Source organism: Mchenga conophoros, linkage group LG8 (genome assembly GCF_057382185.1).
Source record: "Mchenga conophoros isolate Kocher_MC1m ecotype Shallow Benthic linkage group LG8, M_conophoros_male_GT1.1, whole genome shotgun sequence".
Classification (NCBI taxonomy): Eukaryota; Metazoa; Chordata; class Actinopteri; order Cichliformes; family Cichlidae; genus Mchenga; species Mchenga conophoros.
The window spans coordinates 22,618,760-22,638,540 of NC_140533.1; the positions used below are offsets into that span (position 1 = coordinate 22,618,760).

At 37.7% G+C, this 19,781-nt stretch overlaps 1 protein-coding gene across 1 annotated transcript; it reads left to right on the top strand.

Moving 5' to 3' along the window:
• Window positions 1-493: 493 nt before the first annotated feature.
• On the top strand, window positions 494-11,811 carry LOC146568762 (alpha-N-acetylgalactosaminide alpha-2,6-sialyltransferase 1-like). The gene is made up of 9 exons (XM_085283418.1): window positions 494-634; window positions 792-1,065; window positions 1,289-1,451; window positions 2,300-2,462; window positions 8,883-9,021; window positions 9,111-9,214; window positions 9,878-9,961; window positions 10,863-10,962; window positions 11,424-11,811. Exons 1-9 carry the CDS (start codon window positions 537-539, stop codon window positions 11,610-11,612), a joined length of 1,314 nt encoding a protein of 437 aa, XP_085139544.1. The 5' UTR covers window positions 494-536; the 3' UTR covers window positions 11,613-11,811.
• Window positions 11,812-19,781: the final 7,970 nt, after the last annotated feature.

A 19,781-nucleotide genomic window follows, 5' to 3' on the forward strand; every position in this document is an offset into this window, starting at 1 on the left:
ATTCTCATGTATCCTGAATGTTTCAGGATACATGAGCTGCCATTATCCAATGACACATCTGCTTACCTGTATCTTTTGCTCATTTCTCCTCCTCTTCTTTTCTCTTTTTTCTAAACTGAGCACCTGATGGCTTTGAACTTTTCTTGTCCATCTTCAATTGGCTTCAATTTTGCACTCCAGTATGAACACCCATCCCCCAACTCGAGGATCACCACAACATAACCTAATAAACCTACGCCTTATTTCACAGATTTGCTTTGTCTAGAGTTTATTTCTGGGATTTCACACAACCCGGGATTCAAATCATGAATCCATAATGGACTTGGATTTACAATATTATGAATGAAATGTGCTGTATTTGGAAGCAGGGCAAACCGTCCGTGTCGCCCGTATCAAAAACCGCTACTGGCTATAGCCCTGCCCTGCTGCATCAGTGACAACTTGTTAGGTGGCTCTTCCACCTGTGAGCAGCTCTCAGGAGGGAGAGCAGATAGTTTTTGAGCTTAACTGAGCAGCAACAACTCCACAAACCAGAGATGGCAGAGTTAATTTTAAAGTTTTTTTCTTTGCTTTTTTTGTCATCGTGTATCTTGATTATTTTGAATTTATTAGACAATAGGATAAAAAGCATCAGGTGGGTTGTGTTTTTATATGTTGACTCATGAAAAACCTATGATTGATTTAATCTGTTTACTGGTAAATTATTTTTTTATTTCTGTAAAGTTTTTCAAAGAAACACACACTTGTCTCACTAATTATCTTATGTTGCTTCTGTTTCCCTTTTGATTCAGCTGGTCAACCTTCATAGAAATAGATGACAGTGAATCGGAAGACTTTGTGCTTGAGAGGTACAGGGCATACTGGGAAAGAAAATTAAAATCAGGACCACCACATCCTGACTTTGAAGCAGAAATAGCAGAAATAGCAGATTCAGCAAAAAACAACACAATACAACGCATTGTAGCTGAGACCCCCATGGCTCTCCTCTACAAAAAAGACTTCAAGAAGCTTCCTCGGTGGGATTTTGAAGATGTTTACAGCAAAGATACTCAACATAGACGACCAGTAAGCATGTTAAGACAAGATATAGTAAAAACAGTCGAATGTATTAACTTTATGGATGTGAGCCAGCATAGCTGGAGTCATACCAGCCATCTGCATGATGCCTGACATTTCAGTTTCTGTCTTTTTGGCTTCTTGACGTATTGCTTTTGCTTTTTCATGATTTGTTTCAAGTCATTCATTTTTAACTTGTTTCATCATTTCATATTTTTTTTATGATTTTTAGACATGTGCTCAGTCTCTACGAAACTCTCAGGATGAGAAATTCAAGAAGGCTTTTCTTCCTAACATACGTTTGTTTCTGCACAAAGACAACATTAACATGAGCGAGTGGAATCGCCTTTCACATTTCAACAGTCCTTTTGGGTTTATGAACTACAAATATGATGGTAGGTCTTTATGAAGCTGATATTGGGTCAGTATTGTGTGCCAGACTGAAGAATGACAGAGTAATATACATCTATTCTCTGACTGGATTTTTAAACACATATGTAGTTTTATGAGATATGTTTAAACAGCCAATGAAATAACAGCACGTCAATGCATTTAGGAATGGATGAATAGAAAAGATGGCGTGCTGATATAAACCTAACTCTGGACTACTTAATAAAAAAAACATGAAGCAATTATTTTAAGTGAGATACAGTTAAAATATATTAATTCAAATATTTATTTATTCAAATAATTAATCATTAAGGAAAATGTGATTGGTATAAACTGAACATATACCAATCAAACAAAAGCTTACATTTAAAATCTACTTAACTAATCTAATTAACTAATGTAAACAGATTAGTTAAAGCATGCATTTTAGGCATTTTTTGTTATTTTGAGTGAATGAAGACTTATGAGAGACAATCGAGCGACTGTTTTGGTAGTCGCTCTATTGTAATTTAACAGAGAACTATTTTGTCTGGAAATTTTCAAGTGCCGAATTTAATGTGGTTCGATATGAAAGAGTTTACACATCATGAGTGTTGGGATGAATCATGCTATTTTTCAGGTGATGTATTATATTTTCTGATGGTGGCTATAAAGATTTAGTTGTTAATATCCATCGATTCAAACTATATGCTACCTGCATCATATTGTCTTGTTTGAGACATCGTTATAAAGACATACATCTTTTAAATATGAAACATTAGTTTAAAGCAAACTAACAAACCTCTTCTCTACTCATACAGCAACCATAAAACAATCACAGAATGTGTATTCATGTTTTTCTTTTGGTTTGCAGATGTGATGGATTCAGTGAAGCTGATTCCAAAGCCAAATAAACCACTGCTTCTCCCAAAACCAGGTGGTGATGGCTGTGTGCGCTGTGCTGTGGTAGGTACTGGAGGAATCCTGAACGGCTCAAAGAAGGGAGTGGAGATCGATGGCCATGATTACGTTTTTCGGTAAGACAAAAAAACCCCAAGCAAACCTCTTGGCTTTGTTTGACAGGCACTAGGCCAGGGGTCAAATTCAAATTCAAATTCAAATTTTATTTGTCACGTACACAGTCATACACAGTATGATATGCAGTGAAATGCTTAGACAACTGCTCGTGACCTAAAGAAAAACAAAGGAAAAGGCTATGAATAAGATCGGAAATTAAATATGAAAAATTAAAAAGGGTAAATTTAACTAGGAAGGAACAAAATATAAATTAAGGTTAAAAATGAAATAACTGTACAACACAAATTAGAATGAAGGGTAAATTTAACTGGGAAAGAATAAGATAAACGAGAAAGTGAAAATTTAGTGTGCCTATGCCGCTGCCAATGAGTGCAGTTTGCCATTCATACGGCTCAAAAAAAAAAAAAAAAATCCAAATAAGGGTAGACAGGCCGTACTACTGCTGGCATACCACTAGAGTGAGCCAACACACCACTAATTAAGTGAGTGAGCCAACACACCACAAGTTAAGTTTCACTTCCCTTCCCATTCATTTCAATAGGCAAAAACTAGCATTAAAATATTCATATTTAAAAAACTATAGAAGTAATAAACACCAAAAGTCATAGCACACCATTCCAGCTCCAGCCGCACAAAATGATATAACATATGTGAACCTTGTCTCAAAACTGTGCGGCACATAAGCGTGGGAAAATTTTCACTAAAATATTAATATTTAAAAAACTATAGAAGTAATAACCACCAAAAGTCATAACAACTCATTCCAGCTCCAGCCGCACACAATCATATGTGAACCTTGTCTCAAAACTGTGGGGCGAGTTACGGTCCAAAATTTCAGGCGGAATAATAATAATAATAATAATAATAATAATAATAATAAATCCGAGCAATAGTAATAAGTGTGCCTTTTGGCATAGGCACACTTAAATATATAAATTAAAGTTGAAAATAAAATAACTGTACAACAAAATACACAATACACAGTATAGAACTATATAAGAATGTATGAAGAAATATAAATAAATAAATATATACACAATAACAGCAGCTGTACAAGTATTAACTGGAAATGAAGAATATAGTGACCAGTGTTGTGCAATCCACATTATGTCTTGTGCAGTGCAAATATGCTTAAAGTGATTTAAGTGATGAAGTGAAAACAATGTCCAGATTGTCCAGTGTGTGTAAGAACTATATGTGTGGGTCAGTACTGTGTAGTGGTGTGATTGAGAGACCGTATCGCCTGCGGGAAGAAGCTCCTCCTCAGTCTCTCTGTGTTGGTCTTCAGGGAGCGGAATCGCTTTCCTGACCTCAACAGAGAGAACAGTCTGTTGTTGGGATGACTGAGGTCCTTCACGATCTTCCTGGCCTTGGTCCAGCACCGCCTGCTGTAGATTGAGTGCAGGTCAGGGAGCTCGGAGCGGATGGTGCGCTCAGCTGATCGCACAACCCTCTGTCGAGGGTCAGCAACCTTTAACACCCAAAGAGCCATTTGGACCCGGTTTCCACGCAAAAGAAAACACTGGGAGCCGCAAATACTTTTTGAAATCTAAAATGAAGATAACACTGTATATATTGTTTTGTTTTTTACCTTTATGCTTTGTGTGAACAACTAAAGTAAGTAAAGTTTATTTATTAAGCGCTTTTCACAGACAGGCAGTCACAAAGCGCTGGACACAAATATTAAAATAAACAATACAATCAATAGACATTATACACAATGTAAAAGATCAAATGCAAATAATGTAAAGAATATAAAATACGTAGATCAACAAAAAGCTTGTTTGAACAGAAAAGTTTTTAACTGCTTATTAAAAGATTCCACAGAGCAACTAAGGTGTGTTTCTTATGAAATCCATGAAATGCTACAGAGAAAATTACATTTTATTTATGTAATTAACACATTTTGAACTCTTAAAGAAATATAACAAAAGGAAAGACACCCAGCTGAATTAAAATGATCCACACATTTAGACTTTTCATCACCACTTTACGGTAACATACTGGCGTCACTGTTGCCAGCGTCATACCGTGACGCCGTGTTACGGTAGCTTACTGTTCTGCAGGATGATACCATTTTTTGCTGGAGTAGTATAATACTCTTGGACAAATTATGGTAACGCACCGTAGCCTTTTTTACGGTATCTCACTGGCGACAGTGACGCCAGTGAGATACCGTTATGTCGTAAATTACGTCAACAAAGTAACATCATACTGTGATACTACCGTTTATTCACGGTATGTCACTGTAAGCCCGCTGCAAGGTAATAAACTGCAACATATTAACCAGTAACTCACCGTTATCACGCATCATCAGTACCAAAAATATTCATCTCTGCTAGAGGATACCGTGTCCCAACAGGCGGTCATTTACTGTTTAACAGGTAATTTACCGTAATTTCAGTTAACAGTAACATACTGTAAGAGACTGGAGGGTTCCAAAAAAATTGGATGGATGGATAGATAGATACACACACACACACAAAATATAATTCATGTGCTTTACACCACTTTATTTCAATTCTGATTTTTCCCTGCTGAAATACACATTTCCAAAATCAAAAACTGAAAAGAACTGAAAACATATTTTCATTGAGGAAGCACTTGTTTTTACTAAACCATGTAATCCATTATTTTCTCAGATGGTTGTACAAACATTAACGATATTATGTCATATCCATATCATGGCAGACAACATATGCTCAAGTGTTGGGTTTTCTTAGTTATATTTTTTAGGGTCTTAAACCTACAATGTGAAGTGCCTTGGCATTCATTTTGGTGGCACCATACAAATAAACTGAATTGTAATGAATATAATATCAAGCCCCACACTTCTGCCTTTATATACACTTTGTCCAAAATACTGGCTCACACCACCAAATCATTGCACAAAACAGGGTCCACAATGACATGGATGATCGTGTGTGGTGTGAAGGAACTTGACTGACCTGCACTGAACCCTGATCTTGCTTTGTGGACTGAGTTCATTGATTTGTAGGGTGAGCCAATACATGTGACAATTAAAGTGTAAGTAGCTGAAATAATTTTTAACAAACGGGTAAAAGAAGGAAAAAAAATCAAAACTGTTGCACTCAAAAAACCTATTGGACAGAGACAACGTCTTGCAAGATGGCAAGAGAGCTTGTCTTCATTGTTGCTGGTCTTGTGTAAATGTCCAGAAAGCATGGGCCATGGATCATCTGTGGAGACATGGGTAACAACACATTGGTCACTTAAATTATACAAGAAATTCACTAAAAATGGCAAAAACAGTTACCTAATTTGAAGTTCTCCACTCAAATTCGGTAAGCCGCTGGAGGAAAGTTGTGATATGAGGGTTAATGTGAACAACCTTTCGCTTTACAGTGGTCCCAGTCCTTCTGCTTGTCCCACACTTGGAGGTACATTTTGTTCCCTCTTCAGGGTTTATCCTTACAAAAAACCTTGCACACGCTGACTCCTGGTATTCCAGGTTCAATACATAGAATGAACCAAAGAAGATTACACGCCCCTCTGGACTCACCATCCAGCAGGTGGCGGTCATTGAACTTTGTCCTTAAATGTATAGGGGCAACATGTTGTCATTATGCAACATAAAATAATTTCAATACTTCACTTCTTCACACTGTCTAGATAGTCATAAAGCAAATAGCTATGTACAGTTAATTATTAATGGCCTTATGTACATAAGTCCGTTTTAACATATTATAATTGTACATAATTGGGAATTATTCTGCACATTAAACACACCTAACAAACAGTCAGCCCAGTTAAATTACCGGAGATGAATCAACTGTATGGTTATTTTGGAGTTTATAGTTTGTGCTGCTGTTAAACTTTACAGTATTGACTTCAGTATTTCTGCTGTTGGTGTAGCTAGACTACTATGTTGATCAGTAATATGTAATGTGAAATTTGATATTGTTACTTTGCTGGATTCACTGAGACACATGTCCAACAACCTTGGTTTATAAAGGAAATTACATAAATTTGAGCTAACAAAACAGAGACTGGATACCTGTGTCCACGAAAAGCTCCTGTGCCAAACAGAAATTTTAATATGGTCTAATCAGCTCTATTTCATAAATGACTTCTTACCAAGAATAATCAGCCTTGGGGTGCTTGGCAGGCTTTTAACGTGCAAACTGAACAATATAAATTTGTGTGCACTGAAGCCACAAAATTTAGAAATACACATAGTTGCAAAAAGTTCAGTGACCAATTACCTTTCCTAAATGACAAATGCAATGCAAAAAATAAGAGTATTGTCAATAGGGACCGATTCCCAGTTTTTACATGATCAAAATTATTCACAAAAGGCTTCAGTAAACAGAAAATGTGTGCCGACAAGAGAACAGTGCACAAAAATAAAAAGATATTTGAGCTCGACGCTTTAATGGGTTTAACATGACTTAGTCAGCACTCCGCACCGTACAGGTAGTACAAACACACCTTAAAACACTGACCAGCTAACAGCTTTAAGCATTTGGGCGCAACCTCGGTAGTTCACCGATACACCTGTTGCAAACGTCCAAGTTTCTATCAAGTCTCATAAATCCATCGGCAACTATTACCTAACTAGTCTTTTGAGTCTCCACATTCATAGATATTGACATTTTGTCTTAGCATTTGAATGAAAATATCCTGGTAGGGTAGCTTAAAAGTCAAAACAAACAGTAATAAGAACGCATTTCGGACTTCTCTCGAATAAGTGAAAAAAACACTTACCTTCACACTGATTAGCTGGTTCCGATCCAACTTTAATGTGTCCCATGTCAGTCCGTTTTAGGGAAAAAGTGTTAAGTGGTTTCATTTAATTTTGAGATGCCCGCATGGACGAGCAATTTGGAGTCTAGCAGAGTTATCACGAATAGCATATGATCTTCAGATATAATCCAATCAACCTTGCATTTAACCCGATTGAACATCCAGTTACCTCTGACTACTTCTAAGTTGCACATGTTAACGGTCTCATCATCACTCTGTGCTGCAGCGAACTGGATCTGTGGCACAGAATAGTTGATGGTGATGTTGTTCTCCTGCTTTGCAGCTTTGTTTGAGTCTGAATTGCGTCTTATGCTGGGCAGACACTGTGCGAAGAGAAGCAGATCAATATTTTCTTGTTGTTGTTATTTTTTTATTTTTTATTTTTTGCCTGGTAGTGACCGAAAGAACGAGATCGCGGATACAAGCGGCAGAAATGAGCTTCCTCCGAAGGGTGGCTGGCCTCTCCCTTAGAGATAGGGTGAGAAGTTCGGCCATCCGGGAGGGGCTCAGAGTAGAGCAGCTGCTGCTCCACATCGAAAGGAGCCAGCTGAGGTGGTTCGGGCATCTGAAAAGGATGCCCCCTGGGCGCCTCCTGGGTGAGGTGTTCCAGGCATGTCCCACCGGGAGGAGGCCCCGGGGCAGACCCAGGACACGCTGGAGAGATTATATCTCTTGGCTGGCCTGGGAACGCCTTGGTATTCCCCCGGATAAGCTGGAGGAGGTGGCTGGGGAGAGGGAGGTCTGGGCCTCTTTGCTTAGTACAACTGCTGTCATTCACGAAGAATGGAGGCTTCCATATTCATTCACTTCTGTACTGGCATTACTCTTTCGATAGTCTATGACTATATAAATCTCGTATCAAAGAAACTGTTGTATTGATTTTAAAAAAATCTAAATAAAATGTTTATAAAATTCCACAAAAACAACATTTTTGTTTATTTTCTAACTACAAAAAGTTGGAACAGGTAAAAAAAAAAGGAAAATGAAGTTGGGCTAACCCCCCCCCCCCCCCCCAAACAGCTAGCTAACAAGTCAGTGAGATAATTGGGTATAAAAAGAGCATCTTGAAGAAGATGGACAGCAGTTCAACAACATACAAAACACTAAGTCTACAAATTATTGGAAAAATGTTTCTCAACGAAAAAACATAAAAGGTTCCTAGACTTACATCATTGTTTCTATAGAAAAATAATTATTTAGTCATTATTTGAATTCAATTCGATTGAGATGTGAAATGATGAATAGGATAGAGATGACACAGAACACCACAGTACCAAATAGTTATGGAGGTTTATTAGAATACAGACGGATGATGCACAGTTGTAAATATGGACAACTCTTTTTCAGATGTGTTGATGTCATCAAAGTGTAATATTCTTCTTAAAATGGTACATTTTTTCTGTGTTCCATTGTGTATAATATGTGGGTTTATCCGATTTGCAAATAACTGCAGTCTGATTTGATTTACACTTTACACAATGTTCCAGCATGTTTCGAATTAGAGTTGCTTTATGATGATACTTCACATGAAATTGCTCACTGTCCCACAAGCAGTTTATATATGGCAGATATTTGTAGTCAACACCTAGACATTGGTATTGCACTTTTAGCTAGCAACAACTGATAAAATGTATTCTTGTCTTGTCTGGCAGGATGAATGGTGCCATCACTAAGGGTTATGAGGAAGATGTAGGAAACAAAACATCGGTTTACGTTCACACAGCCCACTCCATCACGACATCACTTTACTTGCTCAAGAAGTACGGGTACAAATCTGCCCCTCATGACGAGGTACTTAAACTTCAAAGACAACAGTGTTGTATCGTACTTATTTTCCCTGCACAGAATAAACATAAGGGCTCTCCTTTTCCTTTTGACAGGGTATAAAATATGTGTTGATTCCAGAGGGGATGAGGGATTTCCAGTGGCTAAAGGCTCTTCTGAGAGGAGAAAAGGTCTCTGCTGGCCCATACCGCAATAAACTGTGAGTATAAAATGCAAAAAAAAGAAAGAAAATTAATCAAGAAATGTTTTCACCACTTTCAAAAAGTTGCAATTATCCCATTAAGGAATTAAGACTCCAACTGTATTTGTTTACGTCTTGTTTTGTTTTTTGAATCATGATGTAAATGTTTTGTACTCCCAAACACATATGTTTGTTTATTTTTCAGTAAATAAATAAACACTATAACCTTCTATTTTTCTATTTCTATTTTATGGGACACATAATGATGCCACTGAGGAGAAAGTTATTAAGATTATTTGTACTATCATACATTATCCTTTACAGTATTTATACAACAATTGGACAAAATAAAATATTAATCAATACAAATATATATATTTAATCTATTAATTTATTCAAAGTCTGTTATCTTAGGTCAACACTGTAACATAATATAATATAGAAAAAAAAAGAAAGAAAAAAAACATGAATTTAACCAAATTAAATTCAACCAGTTGCCATTTGTTTCACAAATGCAAATTTTGAGTGTACATGGAAGCTTTACCTGCATACATATAAAATGTTTGTGACATGTAATTTAAATGTATCTTTCTAATATAATGTCTTTTACAAATCAAAATATCTTCTGTGGCATATATGTGACTAACAAGTGTGCCATATTCCGTCTTCTAACCTCACCAGACCAAGGACCTACTATTCAGGGCAATACAATGAAAGTCGTTTCTACGTTCTGCACCAGGACTTCCTCCGATATGTGCGGAACAGGTCAGCCTGCAATTAACACCCTGTACATAGTATTTTTGTTAAAAGGGCTATGAATAGTTAGAAGAAAGCTTTCATGGCTACTGGATGGACTCACGCGCAGACAGTTCTTTCTTTGAGAACAAAAGGAGATTATTTATTTACAACAGGGATCACCTCAGTGCTATATATATGTGCAGTGAGTTGGGAGGGGGTCCAGGGAGAGAAGGGGGGGGGGGGGGGTATCCACACACATGCTTCCTCTTCCACACAGTCACCGCCACAGCTCCTCCGCACACACGCACTCCTCTTCAGCCACACTCGCTCTGAAACTCCACACACGCTGCCACACCCGTTTGTTGTTTACAGCTCTACCCCAGGAATGCAACCTTGTTAGCTAATTCAACCATACAGTTGGGATTCCTATTAGAAATGAACAATAAGGATGAGAAACAAGCAAAACATCACTGGAATAACTGTTATAAGATTGTAACTCAGACATGAATGTCAGCATGAACAGTCCTTGAACAATGTAATTATACAGTACTTTCCCCATTTACTTTGAAAATGGGAAATATTTGCAGCAATTTATTGAAACATGTGCAAACATACATAGACATACAATATATTAGACAAAATATATTGGTACAATTCTAACCAATCAATGTTTGGTGTGACCACCTTTATTTTTCAACACAGTCTGAACTCTCTCAGACAAACTTTCCTGTAATTCCTTTAAGTGGTCTTCAGGAGTAGGACTCCAGTCTTCTTGAAGAACATCAAGTAATTTACACTGAGTAATTTTCTATGCATGTGTTCTTTTACAGTGTGTTTGGGATTTGGAGGTTGCCTATTCTGCTGTCATAGAAGTGTAGCTCATTTTCCCCATGTGTATGCTTAATTGATGCTTCTTCTTCACTCACAGGTTCTTACTGTCACCTAATCTGAATAAAACATCCTGGTCTTTGGTCAGACCAACCAACGGGGCATTCACTGTCTTCTTGGCTCTGCACACCTGTGACATAGTGAGTTAAAACTACTTGAACTTTGTGTGCTTATTGCTGGTATTCACAGCTTTAGAAGCATTGACCTGGCAATTAACTCTAGAATGAGCAAGTCAACTTTCAGGAGCTTTCTCACACAGCCCAGATGAATCAGAAATAAGATGAAGAGTCAAAGACACCTTTCATGAAAAAGCACATTTTTACTCTGCAAGTTAAATAAAAGGTCCGAACCATTGGGATTAATACAGTGCCACCCACCACATGATACTTCCCTTCATGAAACATAAGCGTTTTCACTGTTCTTGGTGTTTTAAATCCAAGAATAACTGGGATGAATCTGATGGATCCCAACCATCATAGCCTTTGCCTCTCTAACTTTGTCCTCAACCTGCCTTCCTCTTATTTTAATAAAAAGACACATACACACGTATAATCATAATATATTTCTCCTACTATTTCTCCTGCCTTTCTGTCTTCCTCAGGTCGATGCATATGGATTCATGACTGACGACTACGTCAAATATCCTAACTACTATGTTGAGAAAAACATGAGCAAAGTCATTTTCTACGCCAACCATGACTACATTTTGGAGAAGAATACATGGAAAGACCTTCATAACAGGAAAATAATCAGGCTGTTTCGAAGAACTGAGTCAAAAGCAAAGAACTAAAAGCAACGCTGACATGATCAAGATTTCTGATTACCAGATTTAAAAACAACTATGTGTACTTTCCAAAGACTGAGACAATATGTGATGCTCAGTTTTACTCATTATGGTAGCTGGTTTTATTTTTCTGCAACTCCTTTTGTGGTTTTATCAAAAGCAAAAGACGATCGAGCAGTAATATCTCATTAATGATGCAAACTAAACCATCCAAAGCAAAGACGCTATGATTATTATCACTCATGTTATTTTATTAAAGTGCATCTCTGTGGGTAAATTTCCATAGATTAAAATCAAGCATCGACAACAGCTGGGATTGAGTCAAGAGCATTAATGCAGATGAACTCTTTGCCTCTTTATTTTTACTATTGGTTTAATTTGGTCACATTGAAGGGGTTTTCAGCATAAATGGCAGTTTTATAAATTTTCTTGCATTTGAATACTTGATATTGTTTGGTTACTATTGGTTGCAGATTTTCAGTTTTCATTTATGCTTTTTCAGCTTATATATCAAATATTGACAAAAGAGTAATATGTAATCCAGGTATATCTGTATAATTATTTACGTCTGATGTGTTATTTAGCTTTAAGATAAACGCTGTTAATACCTGTTTGTGACAGCTGTAGTTACAGCTTTTACTTGTGGCACAATATCTTCATGTTGAAACCAAATAGCCAATTATATAGTCCACCCCTGGAAAAAGGCATAATAACAAGATTATATTATTATCCTTTTTTTATTTGTTTGTTTGTTGGATTTTAGTGGTTGACTTTGCTTTTATAGTAAATTTAAATTTCTAGAGGTTTAATGGAGAAAAAAGCTGTGATTTTATTGTGGTGGTTTGTTTTGATGTTACAGTTTTTCTCTGTTATTTTATTTTCTTAATTAGTTCAAAAGTTGTATCTTTCAGAAAAATTATTTTTTGTGAAACACAAAATGTTCAGTCAAACACAACAAGTTTTGTATAGAGTTGTTTGATGTATCAATGACATCCAAAGACAGCTCAAATGATCTGTAACATCTGTGTACATTGTGCATGTAATTTTATGTAGGAAATAAAGCTGACTTTTGTGGGATGTGTTAATTTTGTATTTTATAATTTACTAGCATAATGTAAACATACTTCTATTTCTAGTTTGCTTAAAAGTTTTAACCTAAAATCACTGTGCCCTGAAGCATCCCTTATTTATACTTTATCTTTTGCTTTATGATTCTTTTCTTGCTGCTGCTCATTTCTGTTATCATCTCATCCTATTCACAGTTCTTCATCCTGCAATTCCCCTTATCCAGTGGTACATTTCCTCCTTTCCAAAATGTCCTAATAAGATGATGTCTCATCATTAGATATGTCTCTGTGCAGAGTCTGTGCCTTAAAATATAAAGCTCCTTGGGATCACTGGCATTGTGAACAGGTGCTAAATAAATTTAATGAATTGAATGTTAACATATTAGTCCATTAATTTAATGCATCTATGCTGTTCTTCTTTTCCCTTATGCAAGAACAGAACAGCATATCTCATTTTAAAATCAGCAGCACCTCAAAGGAAATCTAGGCAAAGGATATTATTATTTGAGCACGAGAAAGGGGAAATAAATTTGTCATATTTGTAAGCGATCTGTCACTCAAAGACTAAATGCATGTAATGTGAAAAGAAAATAATCCAGTCCATTTTTTTTTTTTAGATCAGAAGCATAGTGTTATTTTTGTGGCGGTGTTAAACTGCACTGTGCATTCACGGAGCTATAACTGATAGTTGATCTTTGGAATGTGGTTTTACTTCCCCATTAACAGGGTTGGCAAATAAATGGTAAAATGGCCTGTATTTGTATAGCGCTTTTACTAGTCCCTAAGGACCCCAAAGTGCTTTACACATCCAGTCATCCACCCATTCACGCACACATTCACACACTGCTACATTGTAGCCACAGCCACTCTGGGGCGCACTGACAGAGGCGAGGCTGCCGGACACTGGCGCCACCGGGCCCTCTGACCACCACCAGTAGGCAACGGGTGAAGTGTCTTGCCCAAGGACACCTGTGTCAAGGTTACTGTGTGCCAAGCCGGAAGTATTTAAATAAATTTGCTATTGTCGTAAGTGGAAAGTTCCACAGCTCTAATGGAAAATACCACATTTCCATTTGTAGTGATGTGGGATGTGGGAACAGAACATATGCTCACATTGGTTACTACTATAGTTTTAGGACCCTTACATAGCATAGTCTCTGTTATAGTGTGTACACTGTCATTATTATAGTCTGTTCAGAGCGCTATGCTTCCACTACTGTAGATATATTTATAGCACTGTGTAGATCTGTTTACCACACACTAGTACATCTGTATATATGTAGCACATCTGTATGTTATACAGATCATCTCTGTATATGTATATCTATACATATGTATACAAAAGTACATCTGTACATTTGTCTGTAGTTCAGTCCAAAGATGATTAATTCATTGACACCCTAGCCAGGACGAGGACCCCAATTCTCACCTCCAAAGTACACAGTCCTTTTAGAAAGGTCATTTCAAGAATGATTTTCTGTGTTGAGTTGGGCATGACCAGTTCAAAAGCTCTCGTAATATCTATAATACGAGTCACTGATGTCTTGATGCATTCTCAATCATCCAGGAAAGTAAATCTCCACAAAGTTGATTCTGTTCATCTGGATGTAGCGTTTTGTGGGAGAAACGTTTCGTCACTCATCCACGTGACTTCTTCAGTCTCAGCTGACTGCAGGTTTCCCCAATCTTATAAACAGTACATTTGCATAATGACTGAAACCAGCCCACTGAAGGAACAAAGGGCTGGGAGGTCAGTTCCTTAATCTTAATTATGCAAATTCTCATGGCCATTGATCAACAACCAATGACCAAAACCCACTGATCAAAGCGATCAATGGCGGAAGATGTACCCTGTAGGTGTAAATAGACTGCAGAGTCCTGGCCTGACGAGGCTTACACCTACAGGCCAGTGGACACTCTTTCAAGGATGAGGATGTACACATCTTGGACAGGGAGGAACGCTGGTTTGAGCGGGGAGTCAAGGAGACCATTTACCTGAAAAGGGAAAGACCTGCTCTGAATCGAGGAGGGGGCCTAAGGGTACATCTTTCGCCATCTTACAATGCTGTGATTGCAGCCATTCCCCAACTCTCTGTGAATGGTGCTCACGGCCATTGAACAGTGGGCTTTGATCAGTGGGTTTTGGTCATGCTCCGGCTCGCTGAGCTCCTCTGGCTCAGGCTGAGCAGATCCGGGTGGATTCCTTGCATCCTTAACATAGAATGTTCCAATGCAGTCTATGCCACAACCAGTCTGGCAAATCCGCCTTCTTTGGATCTTGTGTGTTCCTTCTATACTTCCTGCATGTGATGCACTTACAGATGTGTGAGGCAACTGCACTGCTGCATCCAATGACTCATATCCCATTAGATCGCAATTCATTTACAGTCATACCTCTTCCCTGATGCTGTACTTTCTTATGATAATGCTGGATCAGTAAAGAAGACATGTGGCTTGCTTTTGGAAGAATGGCAGGATGTTTCATGTGTGGATGAAGATCAGATCTTGTCAAGTGGCCGCCTGCTCTCAGCACACCCTGCTTATCCAAAAATTGACTTAATTTGCATAGCGTGTTTGCTTTGTCTTTGGATATTATGTTGTTGCATTGCCGTAGATTCTTGATTTCACTGCTGAATGCTTCTCTTTGGACCAATCTGATTCTGAAAAGTTTAGTTTGTTGTCTTTCCTCAACACTTGTACTTCCGTTGGGATTAAGACCTTTGACTTGCTTAGCACAACATTTAAGACAAGCAACAGCTCATTTAACAGCTCTTTTCCAGCCAGAAAACTTAGTCAGGCGGTCCAACAATGTTCTATTTACCTTTGTGCTGGTGTTGAGCACCTGAGCCTTTTAAAGTTCTGGATCATTGTCACTAACCTCTCTCACCTTAGCCTCCCTTATGGGTAACTCCGTTTCCCGCAGAGTCTGGCCCTGATTTGAAGCAACGAGCTGATCTGCCGATAACCCTCTCAATGCATGGTCCACCGGATTGTCTTCGGCTATCAGCAGCTCTCCTCTAAATTCGTACACTTAGAAGAATACGCCCGACCCATTGTTCAAATTTGGGGAAATGAAGGATGCATTTGTCGGCCGCATTTGGTGCAGGCTTCAGATTGGGACAGCCTTTGCTGCCTGGCTGTGATGTAATCGGCCTTCAAATGCAGCCTCCAAAGGATGCAGCCCCTGAATTGGGACCTAGCATATATGACTGGTTGGTTACAGGAGGACAAACCTGTCATATCAGACAGTATCAGTCGGAATCTGGAATAACTCTAAACCAATAAAATATAGGAAACAGATCAACTTAAAATTGGAATTAATTAAATGGTTCATTAATAATTAAATGCCCATTCATTTCATTTAAAGCTTTTAATACATTATTTATTTATTTCCAATTTTATTTATATTATATATTATACATATAATTAATTATACAATTATATATTCAATTAATACAAATTTGACATTTAATTGAATTTACATTTAATCAATTATTTAATGATGCATTTATTTAATTCATTTTGGTACACCTGGCCTTGCGGCTGTGTTCATGAATTAATTTTATCTGTCAGTCTCACCCATCAAATTCAGGGGTGGGGTTAACACTGATCGAGTCAAAAGCATTGCTTTTGCCTGGTGGCCATTGTTTTAGTGGGCCTTTCTCAGCATCAACAACAGACATGTGGAAACTTACTAAACTATACTTAGAAATATCCTGTTTTTGTGTCACCAAATACACTTTTAATATTGTTATTGGCTGCAGACAGAGTCAGGTTGAGAGTGGATGCAAGGCGAGCTATAGGCTAGAGAGGAGGTAAGAATGCAAGATGAATCCCTGAGTAGTGGGTAGTAGTTTTTTAACATGATTACTCTCTTCCTTGTTGGCTGCTGCGCTTTATTTTATTTTTTTAAATAACACAATGTGTACATATATCCTCTGGTATGTCATGTCCTTTCGCATATTGTATAAATAATCATAGTGGGCCGCCATGACCAATAAATGCCAAGGTCTGGTTAAATCTGACATCAGCGTGGAAATAAAACATGGCTGGTAACAACTATAGAGTAGGGAGAAGTTTTCTTTCAAAGCACAAGATCCCTGTCAGTCCCTGCATCCTTAAATGTCTCCAGTTGTCCCGAGTTCCCTCTGACTGTCTCCTTGGTGCATTTAAACCCATGTTCCTCCCTGTCCTCATCGTCTGTTGTCTTCATCTCCATTATCAGTCATCATAATTTTACCATCTCTGTGCAAGTCTGCAAATTTCTTTATTAAATAATAAGATTCTTAAATTCATCAAGTCTCTCTGTGCCTGGGTCCTCGCCACAAAACATGACATCACTGTTTTGTACATTTTAACAAAATTTAATCCCCAAATTTGTGAAAGAAAAGCAAAACACTTTTTTGAAAAGTCTGTAACAAAACCATCAAATCTGATAAAGGTTATTTAAATGCTGCTAAAGACTACTACTGCCAAAGAAGAATGGATTGGAATTTAAAAAAAAATACATATCCTAACCTGCGGGGAATAATGAATGATGCTCACAGTGAGTAAAAAGTAAACTCAGTGCATTTTTTGGACAGAGATTCACTTTTAATGTGTATGTATAATATAATATATATACATAAAAATACACTCCAAAAATAGAAGAGTCCTTGAAATGTACAAAATATTATTAAAAAATTGAGACACCTTGGCCTATGGTACAATGTATACAATGTATGAAAAGATCTTTACTGCAGATACTTCTATGGCTCTGCAGATTTTTTCTTTTATTTTAACCTCACCTTGAGGTTGGCAAATCTGTCTATCACATTTTGGTGGTCAAGTCTCTCAAGCCTCTCTTTCTCAACTGACATCACAGCCAGGTGCTGAAGTCTGCTTTGACCCATGGTCCTTCTCAGCCAGGTATGGAGCTGAATCAAGACACTAAAAGACCTTTCACAGCTACAGCTGCTAACTGGGTTTGTTAGGTCAACCTGAATAACAGTTTTCACAGTGTGGGGAAGATCTGATTATCCAGCCTCCTACCTAACTATATAAAGAGTAACTGAAGGTTAAATGCAGCTAATATGTCCTGTTTTAAGCCAGGCCACCGTAAATGTACTTTTATTTATTCACTCCACATAAAATGTAATAAATAAGTCATATAATACAAAAACCAACTATTCACATTTCAACTTTTAACTATTTAAATTTTTAGCTTTTTCCTTTTAAACAAATTTAAAGTGAAACAACACAAAACACTACAAACCAGAACACAATTAAATATAAATTAAAATATGAAAACAAAAAGAAGATGCACATTCTCTGTCATATGGGCCTGCATGAATAAACTTTCTGAATCCTTTATCATCCGTAACTGAAAATAGTTGTGGATGATTAACCTTTCTAAACCTTTCTAATGTGACATTGTTGTCCCTGGCTCTCTTTCTCTCTCCCTCCCGCTCTGTTCCTGTGCTACTGCGAGTGTAATTACCGCCCCGAGAGAGAGGGTGAGAGACCAAATGAAACAAAACAAAACAAAAACCCCACAGCTTGCAATAAGGAGCCAGCTCGCGTCGTTCAAGTCAAAGATGCGGCTCTAAGAGCCATTTCGTTAGTGACCGACACATCACTACTGGCTAGTCCAACTTCAGTAACCCTACAGACATCACTGCTGTTTAGTTTTCTCTCTTCATTTATGTTGGAAGTGACAGCAGAGCTGTACGTTTTTATTTTTTCAGAAATCTCTTAGTCAGAATAAACAGTATATCGCGACAATGACAAACTGAAACACAGGGCTTAAATACATAGAGCGAGCAATCAGGGAATGGACAACATGAGGGAAACACAGCTGGGGCAAATCAGAACTGACCAGACAAGGAAGCGTAAACTGAACACACTGAGGTAAGACAGAGACCTTCAGAGTAAAACAGGAAACACATAACACAGACTGAACAAAGACACAGACTCGCACGCACTGCAACAGAGGGAACAGAGACGTGGGACCAGGGCAGACACAGACACTGACTGGACACGGGGATATAGCAACTAAGGATACACAGAGACGCGAACTAGACAAGGGGATACAGCTGACAGGGGAGACAGAGCAACTAGAGAAGACAGAGACATAAACCATAAGACAGAACTCAAACAAAAACTCAAAGACTAGAAATAATAAATAATATAATAAACTCAAAAACCCTGGGTCAACGACCCAGGCATCCTAACAGTTTGAGACATCGTTATAAAGACATCCATCTTTTAAATATGAAACATTAGTTTAAAGCAAACTAACAAACCTCTTCTCTACTCATACAGCACATAAAACAATCACAGAATGTGTATTCATGTGTTTCTTTTCGTTTGCAGATGTGCTGGATTCAGTGAAGCTGATTCCAAAGGCAAAACAGCCACTGCTTCTCCCAAAACCAGGTGGTGATGGCTGTGTGCGCTGTGCTGTGGTAGGTACTGGAGGAATCCTGAACGGCTCAAAGAAGGGGGTGGAGATCGATAGCCATGATTAAGTTGTTCGGTAAGAATAAACAACCCAAGCAAACCTTGGTTGGTTTTGTTTGACAGACACTACTTCTGACTCACAGTAAAGTGGTGAAGATTTACTGCCATTCATGTCAAAGTTATTCTTATAGCTTTTATCTTGATGGTAGTGTGAAAATGTAAAAATACTACTACAGACAACCTTACTAATTTTCTGTTGTTAAGAAGTAATAAGTATCTTTTTCTGTTCTGGTAGTCGGTCTGGAAAAATGAGCATGGGTAAGAAGGCTCCAGGTTAACGAAGGATGTCAACCTTTTAGTATTTATCACCCATACCTAATTTCTTGAAGCAAAGAACAAGTATTGTGAAAAATACTTGACTTTGATGGGGAAACCTAGGGACACTTCAGGGTCATATGGCAGGCCCATTGTAACGAAAGATAAAGTAGTGTTAAACATACCCTGCTTTATCTGTCTTTGTGACTCTCATAATTTACAAAATAAACTTCATTTTGTATTCAATAAGACTTTAAACTAGTGAGAGGTAGAAATTAGAGAGCAAGAGAACCTAAGGGTTGTTTTATCATAGACTTCTGAGCAACTTCTGTACAAAGAATACAGGCTTAAA